The 22,304-nt window shown below is 41.3% G+C and overlaps 1 protein-coding gene across 1 annotated transcript in view; it reads left to right on the plus strand.

The window, feature by feature from the left end:
- Window positions 1–21,859, plus strand: part of ZNF131 (zinc finger protein 131) — a 36,382-nt gene extending 14,523 nt beyond the window's left edge. The window contains exons 2-7 of the mRNA XM_019532013.1: window positions 416–554; window positions 5,334–5,435; window positions 6,060–6,204; window positions 10,475–11,163; window positions 19,386–19,516; window positions 20,842–21,859. Coding sequence (XP_019387558.1) covers window positions 431–554; window positions 5,334–5,435; window positions 6,060–6,204; window positions 10,475–11,163; window positions 19,386–19,516; window positions 20,842–21,516 — 1,866 coding nt within the window. The 5' untranslated portion in view covers window positions 416–430 and the 3' untranslated portion in view covers window positions 21,517–21,859. The remainder of the gene's footprint in view (window positions 1–415; window positions 555–5,333; window positions 5,436–6,059; window positions 6,205–10,474; window positions 11,164–19,385; window positions 19,517–20,841) is intronic.
- The last annotated feature ends 445 nt before the right edge of the window (window positions 21,860–22,304 follow it).

Here is a 22,304-nt window from a genome sequence, read left to right on the forward strand (position 1 = left end):
CATCTGACCCCGGTGCTCTTTCCTGCCAAGGCAGGGGGTCGGACTAGATGATCTACCTAGGTCCCTTCCGACTCTAGCTACTATGAAACTATGGGGATGTGGTTAAGTTTGCAATGTAAGAAACTCATTTAAAGCTCAACAAACTCCCATAGGTGTAAAGTGTGATGCAGTTAAGCTGCAAAAAAGGGCTATCTTCGTCATGTGTCCAAATGCCTATACTGTCTATCTGCTAATTAAATTTGGATATACTGGTTGATGACCTATTTTAATTGTAATGCACTTACTCTAAATCACATTTTATTTTCCCTGGTACTTTTTAAAATGCTTACTAGATCTAATAAAGCAATCATGTGAATTAGTTTGTGTTCATACAGCCTTTTTGAAATGATCTTAATTCACTAATAATCTTTTTTAGACTAGTCCATCCATCATGGAAGCTGAAGAGATGATGGAATACATTCAAGAGTTCCCAGAACATTATAAAGTTATTTTGGACAGACTCAATGAACAACGGGAGCAGGATCAGTTTACAGATATCACCCTGATTGTAGATGGTATGTATTGCTCTAGGAACCTGTTGATACAAATATAATTCTGAAAGGAATGGAATTTTTCATTATGATTTTTGTCACCTATGAGTTTAAGATTTGCCCAGTTTGAGAACCAATATCTTCCAGTTTCATAAAGAAGTATTGTAAATTGCAAGTAGACTTCTGAATACCAAAGATGATAAAATTTTAAACTAACTGTCTGATGAGTCGTGCTAAGAGTTTAATAGGTATCAGGAGCACTAAATTACAGTTGTGTTCAGTCTGGTCCTGTTGTTTATAGCAAAACAAAAGTTTACATTTTCTGGAGTCCTGCCTAAATCAACCTAGGCAAAATGCCTTGCACTTACCACCTGTAGGTATAGGTAGGGGAAAATAGGAAATGAGGCCACAAGAGATTTGCTATCTAAAAGAGGCATCCTGGTGGAGCTTGATTCATTCTCCAGTCCTTTCCAAGTAAAAAGAATTCACTTCTGCCCCCTCCGCCAATTTTCACAACCTCAAGCTCTCTTTCCTGCTCCTCTTGAAGTGTGGGGAGAGGGGATTCCCTCACTGTAATGCAATTCTTCCTTTTATGTCAGGATTAATAGTGAAGTACAAGTTTCCTTCATTTTATGCCGTATGTGCATTCCTGGAAAAGGCTGCAGAACTCGACTTTGCATAAAGGGAACCCACTCTACAATGTAACAAATAGGGATAGGTTCCAAGACCTCAACTGTACTGACCCCCAGATCCGTTTCTGCCACTTTTACAAGATAGTTTTGGTGCTCATCAACAGCAGACAGTGCATACAAGTGCAAGGCACTCATAATGGGGACAGCAACTACAGAAAAACATCATAGACAGCGAGCAAGGAGCACAGATCCATACAGGAGACTTTTGGTGCATTTCATTCTCACAATGCAATGTCCAAAGCAGCTGACTGTGGGCTTCCCCCACACACTGAGCGCATAAGAGTGAATTTACCTTGCATATAACAAATTTTCGGTATAAAAAGGGTCATCACATAAGAGTAAATCTGCAATTACAGAACACTCATAAAGCAAGATAAACCTGTATTCACTCTGAGTATTTTTTCTTCCATTCCTTCTAGTTGTCAGGCTAAAATGAATCCCTGTCTAACAGTTCTCCAGCCACATGTGAGCAATCTTGTAAGTTCTGTCAAGATTTGGAATACACCATCTGTCCCATACCAAAAGGAGACATACTGTTATCTTGAGTGTGACTTCAGTGCATGTCATAAGTCAGGCCATCAAACATGTCAGCGTATTATTGACAAACGCAACACTAGTAATACAACAGCCAAGGTGTACAACAGCAAAGGGAGGTTCTGTGTAGAGATGCACAGATATATCAGTCCATATCGGGGGTTACAGAGTAGACTACAGCCACCCCAAAATTCACTGTAGCCACCCCTTTAAGCACTGCTGCTGCTTGCCCTGAGTGCAAGCCCCAGCCCAGTCTCCTCTGGAAAGAGGCTGGCATAACCCCTGGCCCTACGCCTGCAGCAGGCAGCCCACCTTTGCTCTATGCACTAATCCGCCTCCCCTAGGGGTACACACAGCAGTGGGGAGCTGCCTCCCCTCCCTGTCCTCCTGTGGCCCCTGGACAAGCTGCTCACTGCTCCGTCCTGTGCCCTGCCCCAGCAGGGCAGCACCTACACCAGCCCCATTCCTTCCCTCACCATGGGGGCCTTGATCTGCTTCCCCATATCGCTTCCCCCACAGACTTACCAGCTGGACACTGCTCTGTCAGCTGTATACTGGCTATCGGATTGGTATCAGCCAATATGATTGTTAATAATCTGCCATTGGTATCAGCCTAAAAAATCTTTAGTGGTGCATCCCTAGTTCTGTGCCTTGGACAGTGGTAATGCCCCCATAGTGCAGCTGTGGTGCTGCCCTCTCCCCTTGGTGCAAGAGTAATAGTCTCTGTAAGGAAGTGTGCTGAACGTAATCATAATGTTCCAGGCGCCCTTTCTGGCTCCCAAAATAAACTTGCCATGTGTAGCTCCATTCCAGATATTTGCATTTGAATCGCTACAGGATTGTCAGGATCACAAAGTAAAATTTGTATAATAAGGAATCCAGCAGCAGCACTGAGGCTATAGATCAACTACAATAAGTCACAAATGGAAATTCTCACTACCAAAGTTATCTCAAAGACTGAGAAGGCAGGCGCCTGAATCAGATGGTGTTTTGGTTGAAATCTGTATAGCTGACAGCCTATATAATGCAGCATCTCTCAAACGAGTTCTTTCAGTTGATGTGGCATAAGAAAACTATTTCTCAAGAATACAAAGATGCTTCTTTTATCCATATTTATATGGAAGGAAGTTTTCTTATTAGTGGCTGATGGCATGTTCCTCATGAGACTCATGCTGAAACATTTATTTGTCACATAGTTGAGAAACTTTAGCCCGACAGTCAGTGCAGTTCCAGAAAAGGAGAGGAACAGCAGATATGATCTTTGCTGCACAGCAAATACAAAAGAAACATAGTGAGCAGGAACATTAAAAAATAAGCAGAGACACAGTAGAGGTCAAAAGAACTTCACACCTGCAGAAAAAACCCCCATAGAAGCTTCTAAGAGTGACTGGCTTGAGAAAAATCACTGTAGTGATTAGACAGTTTCATAATGGGGTGAAGGTGAGAGTGATGGAAGATAAGGGTATCTTTCATTCACTTCCAGTAATTAATAGTGTATAACAAGGATGAGTCTGTGCACTCCCACTGTCTAGCATTTTGGGCCAATGGTTGCTTTTGTGATCTTAATAAAAGTATTTGGATTATATTTAGATTTGATGGAAAAACTGATTAACCCCAAACAGCTGTGAGCAAGGACAAATGTATTTGGGAAATGTGTTCATGAGCTTCTGTTGGCTGTTGATTTTTGGTTACCCATTCTCTGGAAGCTAGCAATCCATGTAACGTAATGCTTCATTGTTAACCTTAAAAAAAGAAAATAGAGAAATGATGTACCAGTCTGCTTCTAATAAGCTGTACATACCACCAGTGAACGGCATTTACTTCACATGACAATTTAAGTCACCTACTTGGATAGCAATCTCTAAAGCAAAGTTCACATTAATGTTTCCAACCAACTCACTAAAGCTAGTGCAGTCTTTAGAAAAGTAGGTAAATGTCTTTGTAATGGAAGGAGCATAATTTTGCCTCCCAAATTGTAAGTCTACAGGACAGTAGTTCTGATTTCCTTCTTGTGTTTGAGTTATGCGTACCCTGCAGCCAACATGTTAAGGAGGTGAACTTTTCTCAAACAACTTGGATGGAAATGTTTATGAATCTAAGATGGCACAATCGAATTGTAAATACTTAAGGTTTTTTTGCCTATACTTAGCATGAAGGCACAGCTATGATGTTCTAGTCATATGGTTAGGATTCTGGCCTCCTTCTATTAGTAAATAGTTTGGCTAGCAGAGCTACATAATCCAGCATCTCCCAGATTTTTTCAGTTGATATGTCATGAGAAGAACAGTCAATCCCCCAAGAATACAAAGATGCTTCTGCTACCCATATTTCAACTAAAGAGGAAACATTCTTCAGTTTTGAAGGAGAATGACAAAGCAGTCCCAGAATCTTCATGTGTTCTGCTTTCTCTTAATTTATATCTGCATACTTCAGTGACTGAAACCTTATCTTCATTGCAATGTGTGGAAAAAATGGAGCTGAGGGATGCTGGATATGCTTGGGGCTTATGGGAATGAAGCATTTATAATAAAAGAGTACTGATGTGGTGATAGAGCCACTTCTCCAGACAAGTAGCTAGATATCTGTTGATAATAAAATAGTTCCCAGATGGCTTGCGTTTTGCATTCTTTTGTACTATGGTTTACATGCTATGTTATATTAACTTTTTCTTTTTAATTTCAACCAATAATCATATCTGCATTGGAACAGGAGTATGAGTTTCTGTGCCATGTGGCTAACTTCAAAGCAGGAGCACTGCTTTTAGAGAATTACTGAAATATGGCTACACACAGTCTTCTGTATATCCGCCTAGTATTTAAATGTAGAATTAAAATAAGGCTGATGAATTTGCCTCTACATTTTTCGTGTACTCTGGAGGCATAAGGAGGAATGTATTAATTTCTTGTATTCTCCATTTTCTTCTGTCCCATTGGAAAATAAACAGTAGTTGACAGTAGTTGAGTTATACCACATTTTTGTACAAACAACAATATTAGTAACAAACACTCCTATCAGATATATGGATTTTAGTGTCAGTTGTTCATGCTGGGACAAGGATGAAACATTGCCTAAAGGGGCACATCCCTACTCAGTCTTGAGTTAGTTGTTTCCCTGCTCTTTACAAAGGCTGGTAGGAGCTCAGTTGAAGAGGAGAATTGGGGAAATTCTCACAGAAACTATGCTTGAGGAGAAAGCACTGAGTCTGTAGAGAGAGCTAGGAAGGGCTGAGTACTGGATTGGAGAGGTTAAGCTAGGAAGGGCTGAGAGTTGAGTCCAGCAGCTATGGAAAATCTTCTGAAGGTTATTCTTGTATCTGCTTCCAAGATACCCCAGGAGGGATCAACTCTTGCTGCAATAACTTGGTCCTCCTACTGTATTACATCATTTAATTTGCTGAAGCTGTGTATGTCAGTGGAGATCCAATTTATGCCACAAGGTGGCACCCAGAGTGCACCTTCCTATGATAGACTTGGATGCTGATTTCATTTTTGTCCCTGCCTGAATCCATTGCATCAGCTGTACTATGAATGATCATATGTTGGCTTAAAACATTTTATTTTCAATTTTCTCTTTCTAGGCCATCATTTCAAAGCCCATAAAGCTGTTCTTGCAGCCTGCAGCCAGTTCTTCTATAAATTCTTCCAAGACTTCACTCAGGAACCTTTAGTAGAGATTGAAGGTAATCTGTTTTATACAAATCCAAATGTGCGTAGTTCTGTGTCCAAACAAGAACTAACTATAACATTAATGACACCTATTGATGCATAGGTATTGGTGGTACTAACCACCTTGCTTTATTCTTGTTCTCAGGCACCAACTGTCAACAAAAGATTTCTTTCAAATACAAAGTTTTAAGAACTTGTTTTGAGCAGAGGCTGATTTTTTTTCCCTCCCTTTCCCCCTGCTCCCCTCCTCCCCTAATGGCAATAGTGGTCTAGTGGAGATTCACTCCCTACAAACTTCTGTACATAGCTAATTCAGGCGAAGGGGTGATTACTTTCCTGATGTCACATTTTTCAGACATGAAGTTAATTGTATCATAACTTTATATTATGGGGTGCATAGTACCTATATTAGAGGGAATCTAGTGAGTGAGCTTTTATCCAAGTTCCAGTGTGTCCAGTAGTCGACTTTGTGAAGCCTTTGCAAACATTTCAAGAAGGTAGCTTGCAGGAGCCATCAACAGGACAAAAATCTAGATGACAGAAAAAGATTGGTAAGCAACAAAACTCTTACATCTGTCACATAAAAGTTAATATCTGAGTAAATTGTAAATGCAACTTGATGTTTTGCTTGTAAACAGGTGTAAGCAACATGGCATTTCGTCACTTAATTGAGTTCACCTACACAGCAAAACTCATGGTTCAGGGTGAAGAAGAAGCAAATGATGTTTGGAAAGCAGCTGAGTATCTACAGATGTTAGAAGCCATTAAAGCACTTGAACTTAGGTAAGCTTATAGTTTACTTATACTTCAGTGTTATCAGATGTGTAATAGCTGAGGAAGATTTGTGGCTGAAGCTGGCAGCCAGCTGTATTGTGCTGTTTTTTTCTTTAAGAATTTCTGTAGTGTCCTTTCAAAGTCTAGTATGAGGCCTTTAAGCCTTCTCCTGTGGGGAGGGAAGAGGAAAAGAAAGGGTAAAACTGAGCTCCAAACTTTGTGAGTTGGTATTTGGTGTCTGGAACATGGTTTATAAGTCCTGCTGAACCTGAACACCTGTGGAAAAAAGAATGCAACCCTGGAGAGCTTTTTCCTCTTCCGTGCTCTCTGGAGATCCTTTTTTTTCTTCGTGCTCTTTTAGGTTGAACAGGTGACACACTGATCTTTATTTGATCTTTCCACCAGTGTAAAAGTATAGACTCCTAAACTGTACTTTCTCCAATCTAGCATAGAATTACTTGCAAAAATTCAAAGTTAGAACTATGTCAGTATAAGTTACACTAGCATAGAGGTTATGCATATGCAGCAAACTATGGTAGCCATTTGCACAGTGCAGACAGGCTGTTACCAGCACCCCTGCCACTCCCACTGACTGTGCTACATTGACAAAAGCTGCTTGTCTGTGTACTCTAAATGCTGGTGTAACTTCAGTACAAACCTGAGGTAAATTACCCAGATGGTAATATGTGGTGTGTCCAGGCCCCTAGTTATTCCACACTTCCTACTCTGCTTCCTATGATGGGGAAATAATGTTGCTTCTAAACCCAACAATCATATCCCATTTTTCCATTCAGGCACTCATGCAGGCGAGTGTCTGCAGGCACTAGAAGAAAGATGAGGGAAAGCTGTTTCTTCCTTTCCATCTCTCCACAGTGGCCTCTTCACCAGATAACAAGTTATTTAACATTCAGCAGTGTGGAGAAGTTATTGACTACATTCTTCTCCTAGGGCATTTTTACACATGCAAGCACTGAGCACTCTGAAAAGCACTGGTGCTGCATCGCTTGCAGTTATATCAGTAACAAAATGCGCATCAGTGCTGAGAAAATGGCAGTGGTGCACTTCTGAACTAAAACACAGAAAAGGTGTTTTAGTTCAAAAGTGAACCACCGCCATTTTCTGCACGCTGATGCACATTTTGCTGCTTATACAACTGCATGTGGCACAGCAGTTTGCATCAGCTCGCATGTGGAGCAGACTCAGTTGTTATCAACTCTGCTCCAAAGTGGCGGATCTCTGGCACATCACAGGACAAAAAGGTATGTGTATAAATGCCCCTAATGCTTGTTTCTAAGTAGGTATTTAAAAGAAAAACTTAGTGGCCATATCCCCGCAAGCAGGAACGTGCAGTTTACAGCTCCTTGAAGCCTTTTGAGGTGCTGTGTGCACATGGTGTTCACGATTGTTTGCCATGCTGCATGTTTGCAGCGCAAATGGTATCTAAAATATGAACATGGCTGCAGCCTGTTGCCTGAGCCCAGAGCCTGGCCAGCCAGAGCCAAGCTTCAGCTGCCTGCCAGGCTCTGTATGCCTGGATTGCTGCTGTTGCTGCTGCAGCCCTGGGAGGCCCCCAGAACCCCAGATGAGTCTGCTGATGCCAGCTCAGGTGCTGGCCCCAGCCCCCGCCCTCACCCAACCTGGGGCAATTTGCTGTGTGCGCCAGCGCGCATGTGGTGCGCCTGAGAACAAACTAGCAGCAGCACAAATATGTGCCACTGATGGTTGTCCCTGGGGAAATGCACATTCACGCTTGTGGGGACATGCCCAGTGATGCTACAGATTAGGAGTTATGTTTTCAGCATCAATATTTAATTTGTTCTTCAGATTGGCAGTAGAGTTTAACATGTAATTTGTAATTTTCCTGATGTAGGAAGGGAGTGCAATGTAATGCTAACAGCAGGAGTAAGAACCAACTTTGGCCAGTTTTGTTCCTAGATAAAAACAGACAGCCACATGTAACAGTCTAGATTTAGAAACCTCTATTGCTGTTGTATCTTCACTAAAAACATAAATCCAGCATCACTATTTGCAGTTCACAACTTACAGTTCCATTGACTTGGAAGATGGAGAACACACTTTATTCAAAATCTCATGTACTAGTTGTAATGCTGCAATATTTGAGTTGCAAGGAAATTATAAATGTTTGCTTTAAAAAAAACACAAACGTATTATTTTTAGCAATATTTTCCTTGGTGTTAGATTTTTGAAGTGCTTTATTTGTTAGAAAAAATAAGCTTTGGCTAAATTTTTGCTTGACTGTCTACTTAATCTCTGTCCTAGTTTATCCATCTCTAATATGAAGTATTGAAGCAAAAATAATGTAACTATGGGCTAACAGTCCCTACTTTCAAATAGAAGGCACATGATTCACAGTGAGAGCTTCTTGGCTAGAGAACTCTTGTCAATCATGGATCCATAAAAGTGACTAATGTCTTTAATACTTTTATGTACAAAAAGCAGTCTAAAGGCCAAATTTAAGAGCTGGATTCTGTTCCTTATCTTGGTTTCTTGTTTGTAACCTGGGCTGTCAGGAACTAGAGGTGCAGCAAGGTTTTTCTTTTCGTCATCATTTGGCATCAAACTCTGGTTAAGGAACATCTTTGCGCACATCTCGTTTTTGGGTCAACCAGTCTTTCCAATCAGAAAAAATGGCTGTGGTGCATATGAGAGAACTTGAGTGTTCTGAGGGGTAGAGGAATAGGAGAACACTTGGCAGGAAAGGAAAAAAATAGATGATGATTTCTACTATGAAAGCTGTCTACATGTTGATTCTAGACATCTTCAGCTACATCTGTTTGTAGGTGATTTGATGCAGCATAATCCCACAGTGCAGAAATTCCAAAATTAAGTTGGGTTATAAACCCTGCAGACATTTGGTCACTCAGGATGGGCTTAGATTGAAAGTTGCTGGAATGTGGATGAGTCAAAGAACACTGAAGTGAGGTTGCAGTCCAAACAAGATCGGTGACTGCTTCCTTGCTTGAATGTACTTAAAACCAGTGGGGACCTCTAGACCGTCAACTCTGACCTCCTGTGTATGACAGACCATTAAGTTCTAAGCAGGTATCTCATGTCAAGAACTAGGACTATATTTTTGCTAAATGTTTTTTGAGGACTCAAAGTGCATACTACAGGTAGAAAATAGGAGAGTTCCAAGATGCCACCAAGGCTAGAGTTCTCTATAATGCAGGGAATCAAGAAGAGATAATGTTCCATGCTGCACATAAAGAAAAGTACAGTTCCATATGTCTTTCAGTCTAACCAGGGTGAAATATATTTCCAGTGCTAAAGCTGACTCTTGATGTTATCCTGGGCATATGAGCAACTTTCTTTGTGCCCTTGAAGATCACAGGAGACCATCTCTCTAGCTGCAGTCTCTGTTTCTTCCGAAGAAAAATGAAAAAAGTTCCAAAAGCCAAGTAACGTATCAGCAGTGTGAAAAGGATAGAGGCAACTGGCAGGAGACTTGGAGCATGACATTTGATTATAAGTCGTCATCTCAATGCAGAACTGCAGGCATTATGATCACCCAGAGTACAGCACAAGCAAAGGCCCTGGAAGGCAGAGGGTGATCAGGGGAACTTGGATCCCTCTCTGGGCCACACAAGCCAAAGGTGTTGTTTGTTTTGTTTTTCCCCTCCCAGCCATCCTTGTTCCCTCCCCACAAGCATCAAGTGCAATGTTTTACAGGGATCCTGAGTGTTTGTTTAGCCCAGTGAGAAACTAATTAGCCTGATGGCAACTCCTTCATTCTTTTGGGGGCCTGATACTAGATCATGCCTTCAGTCTATCTTGGGTAGAGTTGTTTAAAATGCCTTGGCAGCTTCAAGTAGAAGTGGTGTTCCAGACATTCTGTCAGACTTGGTCCATTAACCCTGACATTCAGCAGCAGGAACTAGATCAGGGGTAAGCAACCCCTGGCACAGGTACCAAAGCATGGCACGCAAAGGCATGTTGCTTGGCATGTGTGCCTCGGAGTGTGTGACAGGGAAGGAGCTGGGGCTGCACTGCCACAACAAGGATCAGGCCCCTCACAGCTACCCTGCTGTCCACCCCTGGCACACCAACATCTTACAAGTTGAGGTTGCAGGTGGTTTTGGCACTCTGCCAACCCCTGAACTATGCTAATTAATTTCTTAAATAGAATGTAATTAATATTGTGTGGTGCTTCTGAATACCTTTTTTAATACTGCTTGAATAAGTTAGTGTACATTCAGTACGTTGCAAAAAATTGTTATTGGGTTTAGATATTGACTGTTTACATACACCCACGTTACAGGAACAAAGAAAATTCATCACCACTAGACTCCAATCAAACACAAGGTAAAAATAAAACCAAAAAGAGGAAGATAGCTGAAACCTCCAATGTTATCACAGAAACGTTGCCATCAGCAGAATCAGAGCCTGTTGAAATTGAGGTGGAGATTGCTGAAGGGACAATTGAAGTGGAAGATGACAGCATTGAAACACTTGAGGAAGTGGCATCAGCAGAGCAGTCTATAAAATATATACAGACTACAGATACGTCAGATGAGTCTGCTTTGGCTCTTCTGGCAGATATCACCAGCAAGTATCGCCAAGGGGGGAGAGAATGCCACATCCAAGAAGAAGGTGACACTGCAACTGATCCCACATGCAAACAGGTAGAAGGTATTGAAATTGTGGAACTTCAGCTGTCTCACGTGAACGATTTATTCCACTGTGAGAAATGTAACCGTTCATTTAAATTGTTTTACCATTTTAAGGAACACATGAAAACTCACTCCACTGAGAGTTACAAGTGTGACATATGCAATAAAAGGTACCTACGAGAGAGTGCATTGAAACAGCACCTCACCTGTTACCACCTTGATGAAGGTGGTGCCAGCAAGAAGCCAAAACCTGGCAAAAAAATACATGTATGCCAGTACTGTGATAAACAGTTTGACCACTTTGGACACTTTAAAGAACACCTGCGGAAACACACAGGTAAAAACATTTCTGTATTTCAGGCATGTTCCTATTCCTTTGGTTTTGATTTGATTTTCTTTTGTGGCGGGGTGGGGGGGACCATATGCCTGAAAAATGCTTCCTGTTATTACAAACTCTAAATCTGATTTTTACCTAGTAGTGAATGCAAATCTTAATGAATAACATTTATTCATGGAAATCTCCAATATCATTAGACATTTGTCAAAAAACAAGACTTCTAAAGACTTCTGCGCGCATCCCCTGGGAAGACATGAGGCGCATGTGCCCCTCAGATTTGTGCACAGGGCAGAGGTGGACTGCTGCTGCAAGCTGGGCTCTTTGCCCCACTGCGTTTGTCCTGAGTGCCATGCACTGGCTGTGCCACATCCCCTGCCTGCTGGCAGGAGGCACAGCCTGGTGTTGCACGGTTCCTAGGGCAACGGCAGCAGGGCACAGAGCCCAGCACACAGCAGCAACCTATCTCCACCCCACATACAAACCTGGGGGTGCATGCATCAGCGGGAGCCCCTCCCCCCACTCACATACACCGTGGATGAGCTGCAGTGGTGTCCCATAACCCCACCTGGCCCCAGGGTCCCATTCACCTACCTCTGCCCCACTCCGTCCCCCACTGTGGGGGGCCTCAATCTGCCCTTCACACTCTTCCCCCCGCCCCCACACACTTACCTGCTGGGTGGTGTGTCTGTGTGTCTGCATGTCTACCCCTCACTCCCAAGCCACAGACCCCCCCAACCCTGCTGCTGTCCCTCACTCCTGACTCACAGTATCACATGTCCTGCCAGGGTATGTAGAACACCCCCTCCCAAGCATAAAAAGTACCTGCATAATTTTGCATAACTTAGTTTTCCTGTGCATAACTAAGTTTTTAGCCATGTGATTAAAATTGTGGTTAGTTGTGACTAATTTTTTTTAATCGCACAACTAATTGTGATCAAACAGTTTAATTGGTTGACAGCACTAGATTTTTTTATTTTATTTTTAAAATTAGACCACTGTTTTTTCCTATTTTTTGCTGAGATCCTTGTGAATCTCTACCACATTACTTGTGATCTCACTATAAAAAGTTTCTCATTTGTGGTATCGGACATTACATAATTCCTTAATCTTGTGACTGTCATTTAGAAGGGCCTTGCTCCTCCAAATGCACAGTCATATATACTGCTCCCCTGCACCCTTCCACCACACTTCCTCTGCTACCTGCCCTAGCGAGTAGAGGTATTGTAGGATTTAGGCAGGCCCATTTAAAAGTGGGAATGTGATCCATTGTGACTAGGGACCTACCAAAATTGCGGTTTCACGAATTCTGAGAAATCCAGCGTTGCCTGTGAAATCTGCAAGGGAAAAAAAAAACAAAACTTACAGAAAAGAAAATGCTGGCTTCTCAGAGGGAGCTGCCCTTTCGAAGGGCTGTGGGTAAGATGGCTGCTGCCCCACTCCCTCCACACCCCTGCTTCTGGCTGTGAGGGCTGCCTGTCATGTGGCCCCACCCCTCTCCACCAGTCAGGAGGGGGGGCCTGCATGATGGACAGCCCTCCCAGCCAGTCAGCAGCAAGGAGTTGGGGGGAGGGGCAGGGGAGCAGCCATCTAGGCCACAGCCAATCAGTGGAGGGGGGAGGGGGCTGCCATGCTCTGCCTACAAAATGGCTACCCAGGTTCACATTCTGCCCACAAAATTGGGAGCCAGTCCCTGCAAATTAGGTAGGTCCCTAATTATGAGTAGGGTGACCATAAGGAAATCCAGGATACCCAAGACACTTTCCCCACCTTCCCCTGCAAGTCAGCAGCACTGCTGCAGGCACAGGCTGGCAGCCACAGGCGTAGGTGCCTTCTATCAGGGAGGCGGAGCTGCCTGGCGCACCGTACCACTTCACCTCCTCTCTGGGCTATACCTCAGACCCCTGCAATGCCAGGATTCTCATTTTAATTTTCACCAACCAGCCAAGGCCACCCTTCAAAATCTGGGACTGTCCCAGCCAAACCAGGATGTACAGTCACCCTAATTATAACCAAGCTACGTTTAAGTAACCTTACAGAAAATGTGCATGATGACTTTAAGGAAAATAGCTTATACTGGATTGGCAAAATAACAGATTACACCAGAGCTGGTGTTTATTTGACAGTGGGCTATTTTAGGGCAAAACAAAACAAGTTTGTGTCACTATGTTGAAGGCATTCTAGATGTACTTATTTTCCATATCCTGTTTGAATTTCTTGACACTGTATAAATATTACGGCAAAAACAAAATTTGGCTTTCAAAGAGACAAACAAAGTAAATAGTTAAAAAGTAGCTTAAAGCTTTAAGTTAAACTTGCTGGTAGGTCTGATATCACTGGGAGACTTTCACTGACCCTCAGTAGGCCCTTAGGACCACACTTAATATTTGGCAAACTCTGTAGCAAATAGTATAAAAATGGAATTGCAAAATGAAAGTCTGGCATGTTGGGCATTAATAGAATTGTTAATTAGCAATGCCAGGCTAACAGCATGTTTGATATAGTGACAGATTGATTTCAGTATCTGCCAAGGAAAATTAACAAAATTCTCACTAATATCAGTAAGTACATCCTCCATGCAACTTGGTAATGAAAAGGCTTTTCCTGACTCACCCAGCTCTCTTCTGTCTGAGCCTCTTGAATGTGCTGTGTACAACTAAACTGCACTCTCTTTGGATTCGTATATCAATCCCAAAAAAACTAATTTGCAAAATAGTTATGGCAATGTCAACCAGGCAAGATGCATTCTCTTTATCGCATTACTTCACATTTAGAGGGGAAATAACAATATCTTGATTGCACATCATGAGTTAGTTTCAGTAAGATACAATTTTGAAAATATGAACTATATATAGTGCAGTTAGTGATTTGATCAGTCTCAAAGTATCATATTTACTTGATTATAAGATGCGTTATTTTTCCCCAATCAGCATGGGGTGAAAAAAAGATCCCCATCTTACATTTCAATACAAGGAAATCTCATTAAATACTTTATCTGCCATTAAACTGTTGCCCAAAGCAGCATGTCCTCAGTAATGGAAGCTGGCTATGAAGTTGATTAAGTACAGTCAATACAGAGCATGACTATCAAATACATGGCCCATATGGGCAAACATACTGATGGGAGCCACCACTTTTTTGTTTCAAGGGCCAAATCGGTTCCGAATTCTGTTCGGCAAAACCAAATAGTCAAGTTCTAAGACTCCGACTGAGCAGAGCTCAGTCATTCAAGTCTGTGTGGCTCTACCACTAACCAAGTATCCTCCTTCCCAGACTTGTTAGTCTGGGGCTTCAGGTACTCTCCAGATCTGTAGCAGATATCCTACGTGCAAGCCCAGGGACCCTGGGGCTTAGATGCCCCGAATCTCACTTGCTCTTAGCCAAAAGGCCAGGGAGCAAGCTAGAAGAAAAGCAAGAAAGCAGTCCCCAATTACCACAAAATTATGTGGTTGAGTCTCCTCTGTTTGGGGAAACTCACAGGGGTCAGCATGCCCAGAGTGCAAGAAACAGGCTTCAACCTAGCAAAACCATCCAAGTGATCGTAGTATTTTTAAAACTGCCAGGTTTATTTGCTTTTGGGGTGTTTTGGTTTGGTTTTTTTGGGGGGGGGGGGCGGGGGGTAGTAATTTTGTTTGTCAGGCCAAATTAGCCAAATTAGTTCCAAATTCTTTCAACTGAGCAGAACTCAATCGTTCAAGTCTGTGCGTGACACTCCCACTGGCAAGTATCCTCCCTCCCAGACTTCAGCCTGAGGCTTCAGATACTCCCAAACCCTATGTGCAGGCCCCATGTCTAGAGGCCTTGGAGTTCAGAGGCTCCCAAGTCTCACTTGCCCTTAGCTAAAAGGCCAAAGGAGGAAGCTAGGGAGAAATCTCTCTTCTCCATAAAAATATAATGTTTAGCCAAGATCCTCCCATTGGGAGACTATAAGAGATTCTTGGGGGGGGGTCTACCCACAGTGCATTGGACAGGTCTCTACCCTTAAGGACACAGTGCAATTCAAAGTGATCTTGGCCCACAAGAGGCTGCTATTTATTTGCAAGCGCTCTTGATCAGAGACAAAAGGATTTATGGTATCTTTGAATAAGGCATGGTAGTGCCCATTAAGTGCAGTCCCTTTCATAATTAATTCCTTTGTAAGTCCTAATGAGCCACTACATTGACTGCATTGTGTTTTTCTCCATTCCCACAGATGAGCTGTGCCTTTCTTTCCCACTACCAATGATTCCTATTTCTTCATCAGCCTTAAATGTCTGGCAAACATCATCAAATGGGGCCCTTATGCCAAGAACCCCTTGTTCCAGTCATGAGTTGGGGCTAATTAGCACATGGATCTTTTGTTAGGGGGTATCTGAATACATACACATACTGAGTAGTTCTGAGCCATGGGGTCACCACGGCCTGAAATGCTGTTGACTGTTGGGGCCCAGCCCAATGAACCATGTGGTAAATTATAAGCTTTTTGGCTTTTGATTAATATTATGCAGAGGAAATACTATGATCACCAGGTCTCTTGAGGGCTAAAAATGTGGCTTTCCCCGGGGCTTGACCCTGGCACTTCTGGCCTGCTGATCCCTGTGAGTTTCCTCAAATACAAGAGACTTGACTACACAATTTTGTGGTAATGGCCTTTTTGCTTTCCTTCTGACTTGCTCCCTGGCCTTTTGGCTAAGAGCAACTGAGGTTGCGGGTATCTGAATCCCAGGTTTTCTGGGCCCTGGACTTGCATGTAGGATGTCTGCTACAGAGTTAGGGAGTTCCTGAAGCCCCAGGCTGATGAGTCTGGGAAGGAGGATACTTGGCTGTTGGTAGAGCCATACAGACTTGAATGATTGAGTTCTACTCAGTCAAAACTTGGAGCTTGACTATTGGGTTTTGCCCAGTAGAATTTGGAACTGATTTGGCCCTTGAAACAAACCAACTGAGCATAGTTTGTACTATATATAAGTAGGTACAAAAACATTGCTTAAAAGTATAATTATGGAGTACCTATGCTAAAACTTGCTGCAGTTTAAAAAACGACACCAAGTCAGAATTTTTTTTACACTTTGAGTTCTTATTCAAAATCTCTGGGTTTATCTTGTAAATCAAGTTTGCAAGCGTGCATAGCAATATGACTTGGTTATGTTATTTACCAAAGCTAATTGAAGCAGATACTTGTGAAGCCATTGGGAGGTGAACTATCTCCTATTCACTAGATTAATCACAGATATTTGGAGGATATCTTTGCCATGCTATATTAGGAGGACATCAAATGACCATTGCAGTCATATGTTGTTATTTTCAGACTTCCTTCACTTTATTCTAGATTTCTTCTCATCTTTGATTTTTTCTCTCTCTTATGGCCTGGCAAGCCTGCTGCCATGATAGGTTTTCCCCTCTGCCATACCATTTCCTCACTAGATCTCAAATTAGTGGAGAGGCTGTACTCAAAGTTCTGGAATCCTCTGCTCAAAATGTTTCTTTTTGTTCCTACTGTCCCTCCCTCCTTGCATTTATCTTGACACCTTCTCCTTGCCCAGATCTACTCCACCTCCAACAATCCTCTATTCATTTACCTTTCTCTAAAAGTGCAGAGTTTCAGGAGGTTAAGGGCTTGACTCCATGTACACAAACTTGCGGGGAGACAATAGAGCTGATGGGTAGGTAATCAGGTCTGTTATATCTCATCTTCATACACTGCTGTTAACAAGGATGCTATCTCTCGAGAGACAAATCTACGGTTTGAGAACTGAAACTGAGCATCGCAGAGATGATTAATAGATTCTTCAAGACTAAGCACAGAGTCCTATTGGGTAGAATGGTTTTCTTTAATCTTTACCAATCTATAGAGCAGCCTCTGGGAACCCCATAAGATTGGGCCCCTAATATAGTCTATGGCCTATTGTGACCTATTTATAAAATTTTTCTAAAAAGGCTACATGAATATGTGGTCTCAAAAAGTATATAATTAGAAGTTATAATCCCTATTCTAGAATGATATCTTTGAGCTTTAATATAGCTTAAATTAAGACTATCTTTATATATAGTTTTTTTTTTTAAAGAAGTATCTTAACAAAAATAAAAATACAATTAAATAAAAAAAATCCAATTTAAATAAAAAATCTGGGGTTGGTTTTTTTGTTTTTTGGAGTTTGGGGTTTGTTTGTTTTTTTAATCATTGATTTTTATCCTGCATTCAAGGATTTCAGCTAAAAGATAGTATGTGTGCCCATTTATTGAGTGGCAGTTTGTTTTGTGCTCTCTTATAAATGAGGAGCCCGGTGGAATCAGGATGAAGCTAAAGTGTGGATACTGATCTGTGGTGCCTAGAGCTTTCCCTTTGTATGTTCTCTACATTGCTCCAATGAAGCCCAGAATTGTTGACTAACAGGGCTTGTGGTATCTAGCTGTCAGGAGTTAACTGGTTCTGGAGTTAACTGCTTTGCTTTTGCTTGGTTTAATATCCTGGCATCCACTGTCAGAACAACCTAGAGGATACTGAGAATTTCCTATCTTCCTGTATGGGTGATTTTTTATTTATTTATTTTTTTTTCTTCCTCTCATGCATCCAGCTCTTTCATTCCCAGCAGCATCCTTGTGTGACTGTCCTGTCAGTGGATCCTGGGATTTGGTTTATATCAAGGCTGTCCAACTGGGAGTCCACAAGTTCCTTAAGCCTCCTATTCCACTGCCATGTTGTGGGGGAGGATCTGGGAGGGGCTGTGCACCATCAGTGCTACCTGGTCAGCGAGCAGCCGAGGAGGGGGAACTCCTGGAGGCCCACCCCCACAGCTTATGGTGTGTGCATTGTCCAGCATACACACTGCAGTTGGACAGCCCTGGTTTATATATTGATCTTATTATTTCAGAAGTCCATCCACTCAAACATTTAAAGACAGTTGATGATTTTTACGTGTCAGTTTTAGACATTCAAGCACTTAAGAAAATATTTTTTTTCTTCAGAAGCAGAAATAAAATTTGTTTCCAGTCTCAGCTGAGTGCTTAAAAAAGCTATCAGTGTTTTGGGGCATCCATTTCAGTCTTAGCCATCATAACTGTAGATGTTGTGATTCATATAAATATCTCATCCTTTGTAAATAACCTGATTCAATTATATTGCACTGTCAGTGGGTTTCATGGGTAAATTATTAATTGAGTGTCAGAAAATATATCCTTGTTTTCACTTGCAATTATACTCTTTAATTTTGTTGCAGGTAACTTTATTTTTGTAAGATGAAAGAAGTAAATAGTAGTGCCTATTTTTATCACTGAATGGCTGTTTTTACTTAACTGTATTCTAGCTCTTACTTTTCTCCTTTTTATGGTAAATAACAGGTGCTTTTTGAATTTGTCATACTGTGGAAGGTTTTTTGTGAAGCATTTTGTCGACTTGTTGCTCTGTTAAGTCTGGTGTATGTGATTTGAAATGAAGTTACCAAACTTAATAAAATATTAAGTCGCTTTGTCCTGGAAGAGTTTTACCAATTTTAGGAGAATTATTACTGATTTCTGTTAACTCTGAAACAAATGTGACTTTCACAGTTTCTGTTGAATAACAAACACACACTTCATTGAAGTGGACATAAGTAATGCAAAGCTGTTTGCAATTTTTCAGTTTCAGTCCTTGCTTTAGTTTTTCATTTTAACAAGTTATAATACTGTTTGGATGAAACCAAAGCCTTACCAAAAAAGGGTTCCTTATGAAGTTATATAACTTCCACATGCAAGTAATGATTCCATTAAAAACAGCTAGCTAGCAATTGCATCATTTTTCCCCCATAGCCTATAGTTGGTGTGAATATCAGCAGCCACTGCTTCCTTTGCTTCTTTTGGTTTAAATTAAATTAAACAACCCTTTTATTAGTATAATCTTACTTTCTCTTACACATTCAAAAGATTATTTCCAAATCCTTAAACTGCCAGTAATATACATGTATATTATATTACTATATCGGATAGTGGGAAGAACTGCCTGAGTCTGAGGGTGGCCAAGCACGGGAACAGGCTACCTAGAGAAACTGGAGTCTTCATCCCTGGAAATCTTTAAAGAGCAGTTTGGACAGACGCATGCTTTCAGTGGTTTAGTCAGGGATGCTCCTGCCTTGAGCAGGGTGCTGGACTAGATAACCTTGTGAGGTCCCTTCCAGCCCTACTTTCCTATGATCCCGTAATTTTATATAATAAAAAGCTAAAACAATTTATTCTTTCTATATGTCTATAAATTCCTGCTTCTTTCTCAATAGGTGAAAAACCGTTTGAATGTCCAAACTGTCATGAACGTTTTGCTAGAAATAGCACACTCAAATGTCACTTGACCGCCTGTCAGTCTGGAGCTGGAGCTAAAAAGGGAAGAAAGAAACTGTATGAATGCCAGGTATGTAATAAGAAGAGGCAGGTGGAGAGTCTGAGGATGCTCACCACTAGTGGCTCAAGAGCACTAAAGTGGGAATCTTGGTTCTCCTCAGCCCTAAAGCAGTGTTCTGTCGTGGACAAAAGACTGTTACTCTCTTTTCTGCCTGTTCTTTTCCTCAAGCCTGACTGGTTTTTCCCCCATACTCTCCAGCCTGTCACTGTCTCAGTCCTGTGTATTCTGCATTCTTGGCTCCATGCCTTATTCCTAGTCCTTGCTCGCTCCCTCCTTGTCCTCTCCACAGGATTCTCAGCCCAATGTCAGTCTCCTTGCCCAGCCAGTACCAGTTGAAGGAGTAAAATATGGTCATTTGTAATGTAGAGATGGTGTATACGCAGCCTAAATAGCACTAGGAGCTGTGAGAGGCTTAATTGCTCTTGAGGTGGATGGAATCTTTCAAGATTTTCACATTTAAAATCAAAGGCTTTACTGAGCATTTGAAAACAACAGTGGCTTTGTAACTTAGCCAGATGGAGATGTTTTTTCACAGGCACTTCTCACAACTGCTACCACCTTCCAAACGTCCAGTCTCTGTTCAAAAGCATGGGAATACAAGGAAAAGGTCATCACATTTTTTTTTTTTATTTTTTTTTTTTTTAATATAGCCAACATAACAATGTATTTTTTTTTCTCGAGGTCTGTTCTTAGAAATGGCTGAACTACTCTAACTGAAATTTACAAAAAAAAAAGACACCTGGCATGAGGAATTAAAGTCTAAACTGTCAAATCTGCCAAAGTTGTAAGGAGCTAAAAGTATGGGCATTCATTTGTTGTTTTTTATGGTTTGGTGGCAAATGTTGGGCAAGCTTCAAATTGGCAGTGCCACCAGAACCTTATCTTAATTTTAGGAAAAAGGCATAATGCTTTCTTCAGTAGTTTGGCAACTTTACTGTGTAACTTTTGCACTGATAGAGGAAAAGGGATGGCCAGAGCTCTCTGATCTGATTTTCCTCAGGAGCAAAGTGGAATACAATATATGAATTGCACATTTAAAATATTCTTCATTTTCATAAAAAATGAAGAACCAATGTATAAGTGCCAAGGGTATATCACTATCTTCATGGTAGGCACAGGCCAGAATTTAAGTGGCATATTCAACTTCTGAAATAATCTACTTGTAATAATTCCAGATTTCTCTTGCCAGATTTGTATTAATCCATAACTTTTTAAAATCCTTCTAAAAAGAAATTACAGCCTAATAATCTAACCTCTGATCCAGAATATGCAATGTACTTTTCTTTGTCAGTTTTTTATTAGCATTGCTTAACATATTGCATCTGTTATTTCAGGTATGTAACAGTGTGTTTAACAGCTGGGATCAATTTAAAGATCACTTGGTAATACACACAGGGGAAAAACCCAACCATTGTACCTTCTGTGATTTGTGGTTTATGCAAGGCAGTGAACTGAGACGTCATCTCAAAGACATTCATGACATTTCAGAGCGAATAGTGGCTGAGGAGATTCTCCCAGTGGAAGCTGTGGAAACTGAACCAGTGACTTCAATGACTATTATAGAACAAGTAGAGCAAGTTCATGTGCTACCCGTAATTCAGGTACAAGTGGACCCTGCACAAGTAACTGTGGAACAGGTGCATCCTGATCTTATACAGGACAATCGGGTAAAAGGTACACACATGGATGACCTACAAGAGCAGGTACAGATCAGTTACTTAGAAGTGGAACATATTCAGACTGACCACGGTGCTGAAGTACATGTAGAGGAGCTTCATGTTGAACATGTAAATCAGATAAAAATGCAGGAGGTACAGGCAGAACTTGTAGAGGAAGCCGATCCAGAACAAATAGAGACTGAAAACTTGAATCAGAGGGACCTGGAGGAAAGTGGACCTGGTCAAGTAGGTGAGATGGAAACAAATACAGACGATCATGACCAAGCTGAAGATTTAAAAACTCAACAAATAGTGGACACATCAGATGAAAAAGTGGATGCTGAAAACTAATGACTGGACCATGCATTTTTAGGAATGAAATACCAAATTATTTTGTTAACTTTTGCATTGAGTTTTGCACCATCAGTGGTCAGCTTTCCAATACTGCTGCCCTTAGGAAACCAGAGAAGTGGACCAAAGTTAGAATATTTCATATATAAGTCTCGTCTTGTTACTGCAGAAAGGATTTTCCCTTTTCTTGTAATAGCATGGAGCAAAAATTGTTCCAGCAATGGGCAGCTTTATGGGAAGCTTAATAACTGGTGGAATACCATGCCCTGATGTATGTAGTTGTCACTGACTTTTTTTTTTTTGCAGAAGCAAGCTCTTCTTAATATATTTTGTGTGTGTGTGTATGTGTGTGTCTGTGTGTGTGTGTGTGTGTGTGTGTGTGTGTGTGTGTGTGTGGCAGTAAAAACAAAAAAAAGTAGAATCTGTGCATTCTAATGTATGTGTGGATATTTAAGAACAGTTGGTTTACACATCTAGAAAAAGCTCAGATCAGTTTGTCATCCAGAAACAATGCCTTACAGTAGCAGCAATCCTCACTTTACTTTCTTCTTAATTGAGCAGCCTTTTTTCAGGCTAGAAATTTTGAAGTTCTAGACTGAGGAGAAGTGTTGGCACTATTGAGTTCTTGAAGCGCAAAAATTCTTGTGCCTTTTTAAAACTGACTAATTAAACTTCCACAAAGCTCCTAGAGGGGTTAAGAAGCTAATGCAGTAAAAAGCAATGTAGATAATGTTATAGTGCTTTATATTTTTGCTTCACCTTGTCAGCTATATTTTTTTTTTTCATGC

Source organism: Crocodylus porosus, unplaced genomic scaffold, assembly GCF_001723895.1.
Source record: "Crocodylus porosus isolate Cpor-Errol unplaced genomic scaffold, CroPor_comp1, whole genome shotgun sequence".
Classification (NCBI taxonomy): Eukaryota; Metazoa; Chordata; order Crocodylia; family Crocodylidae; genus Crocodylus; species Crocodylus porosus.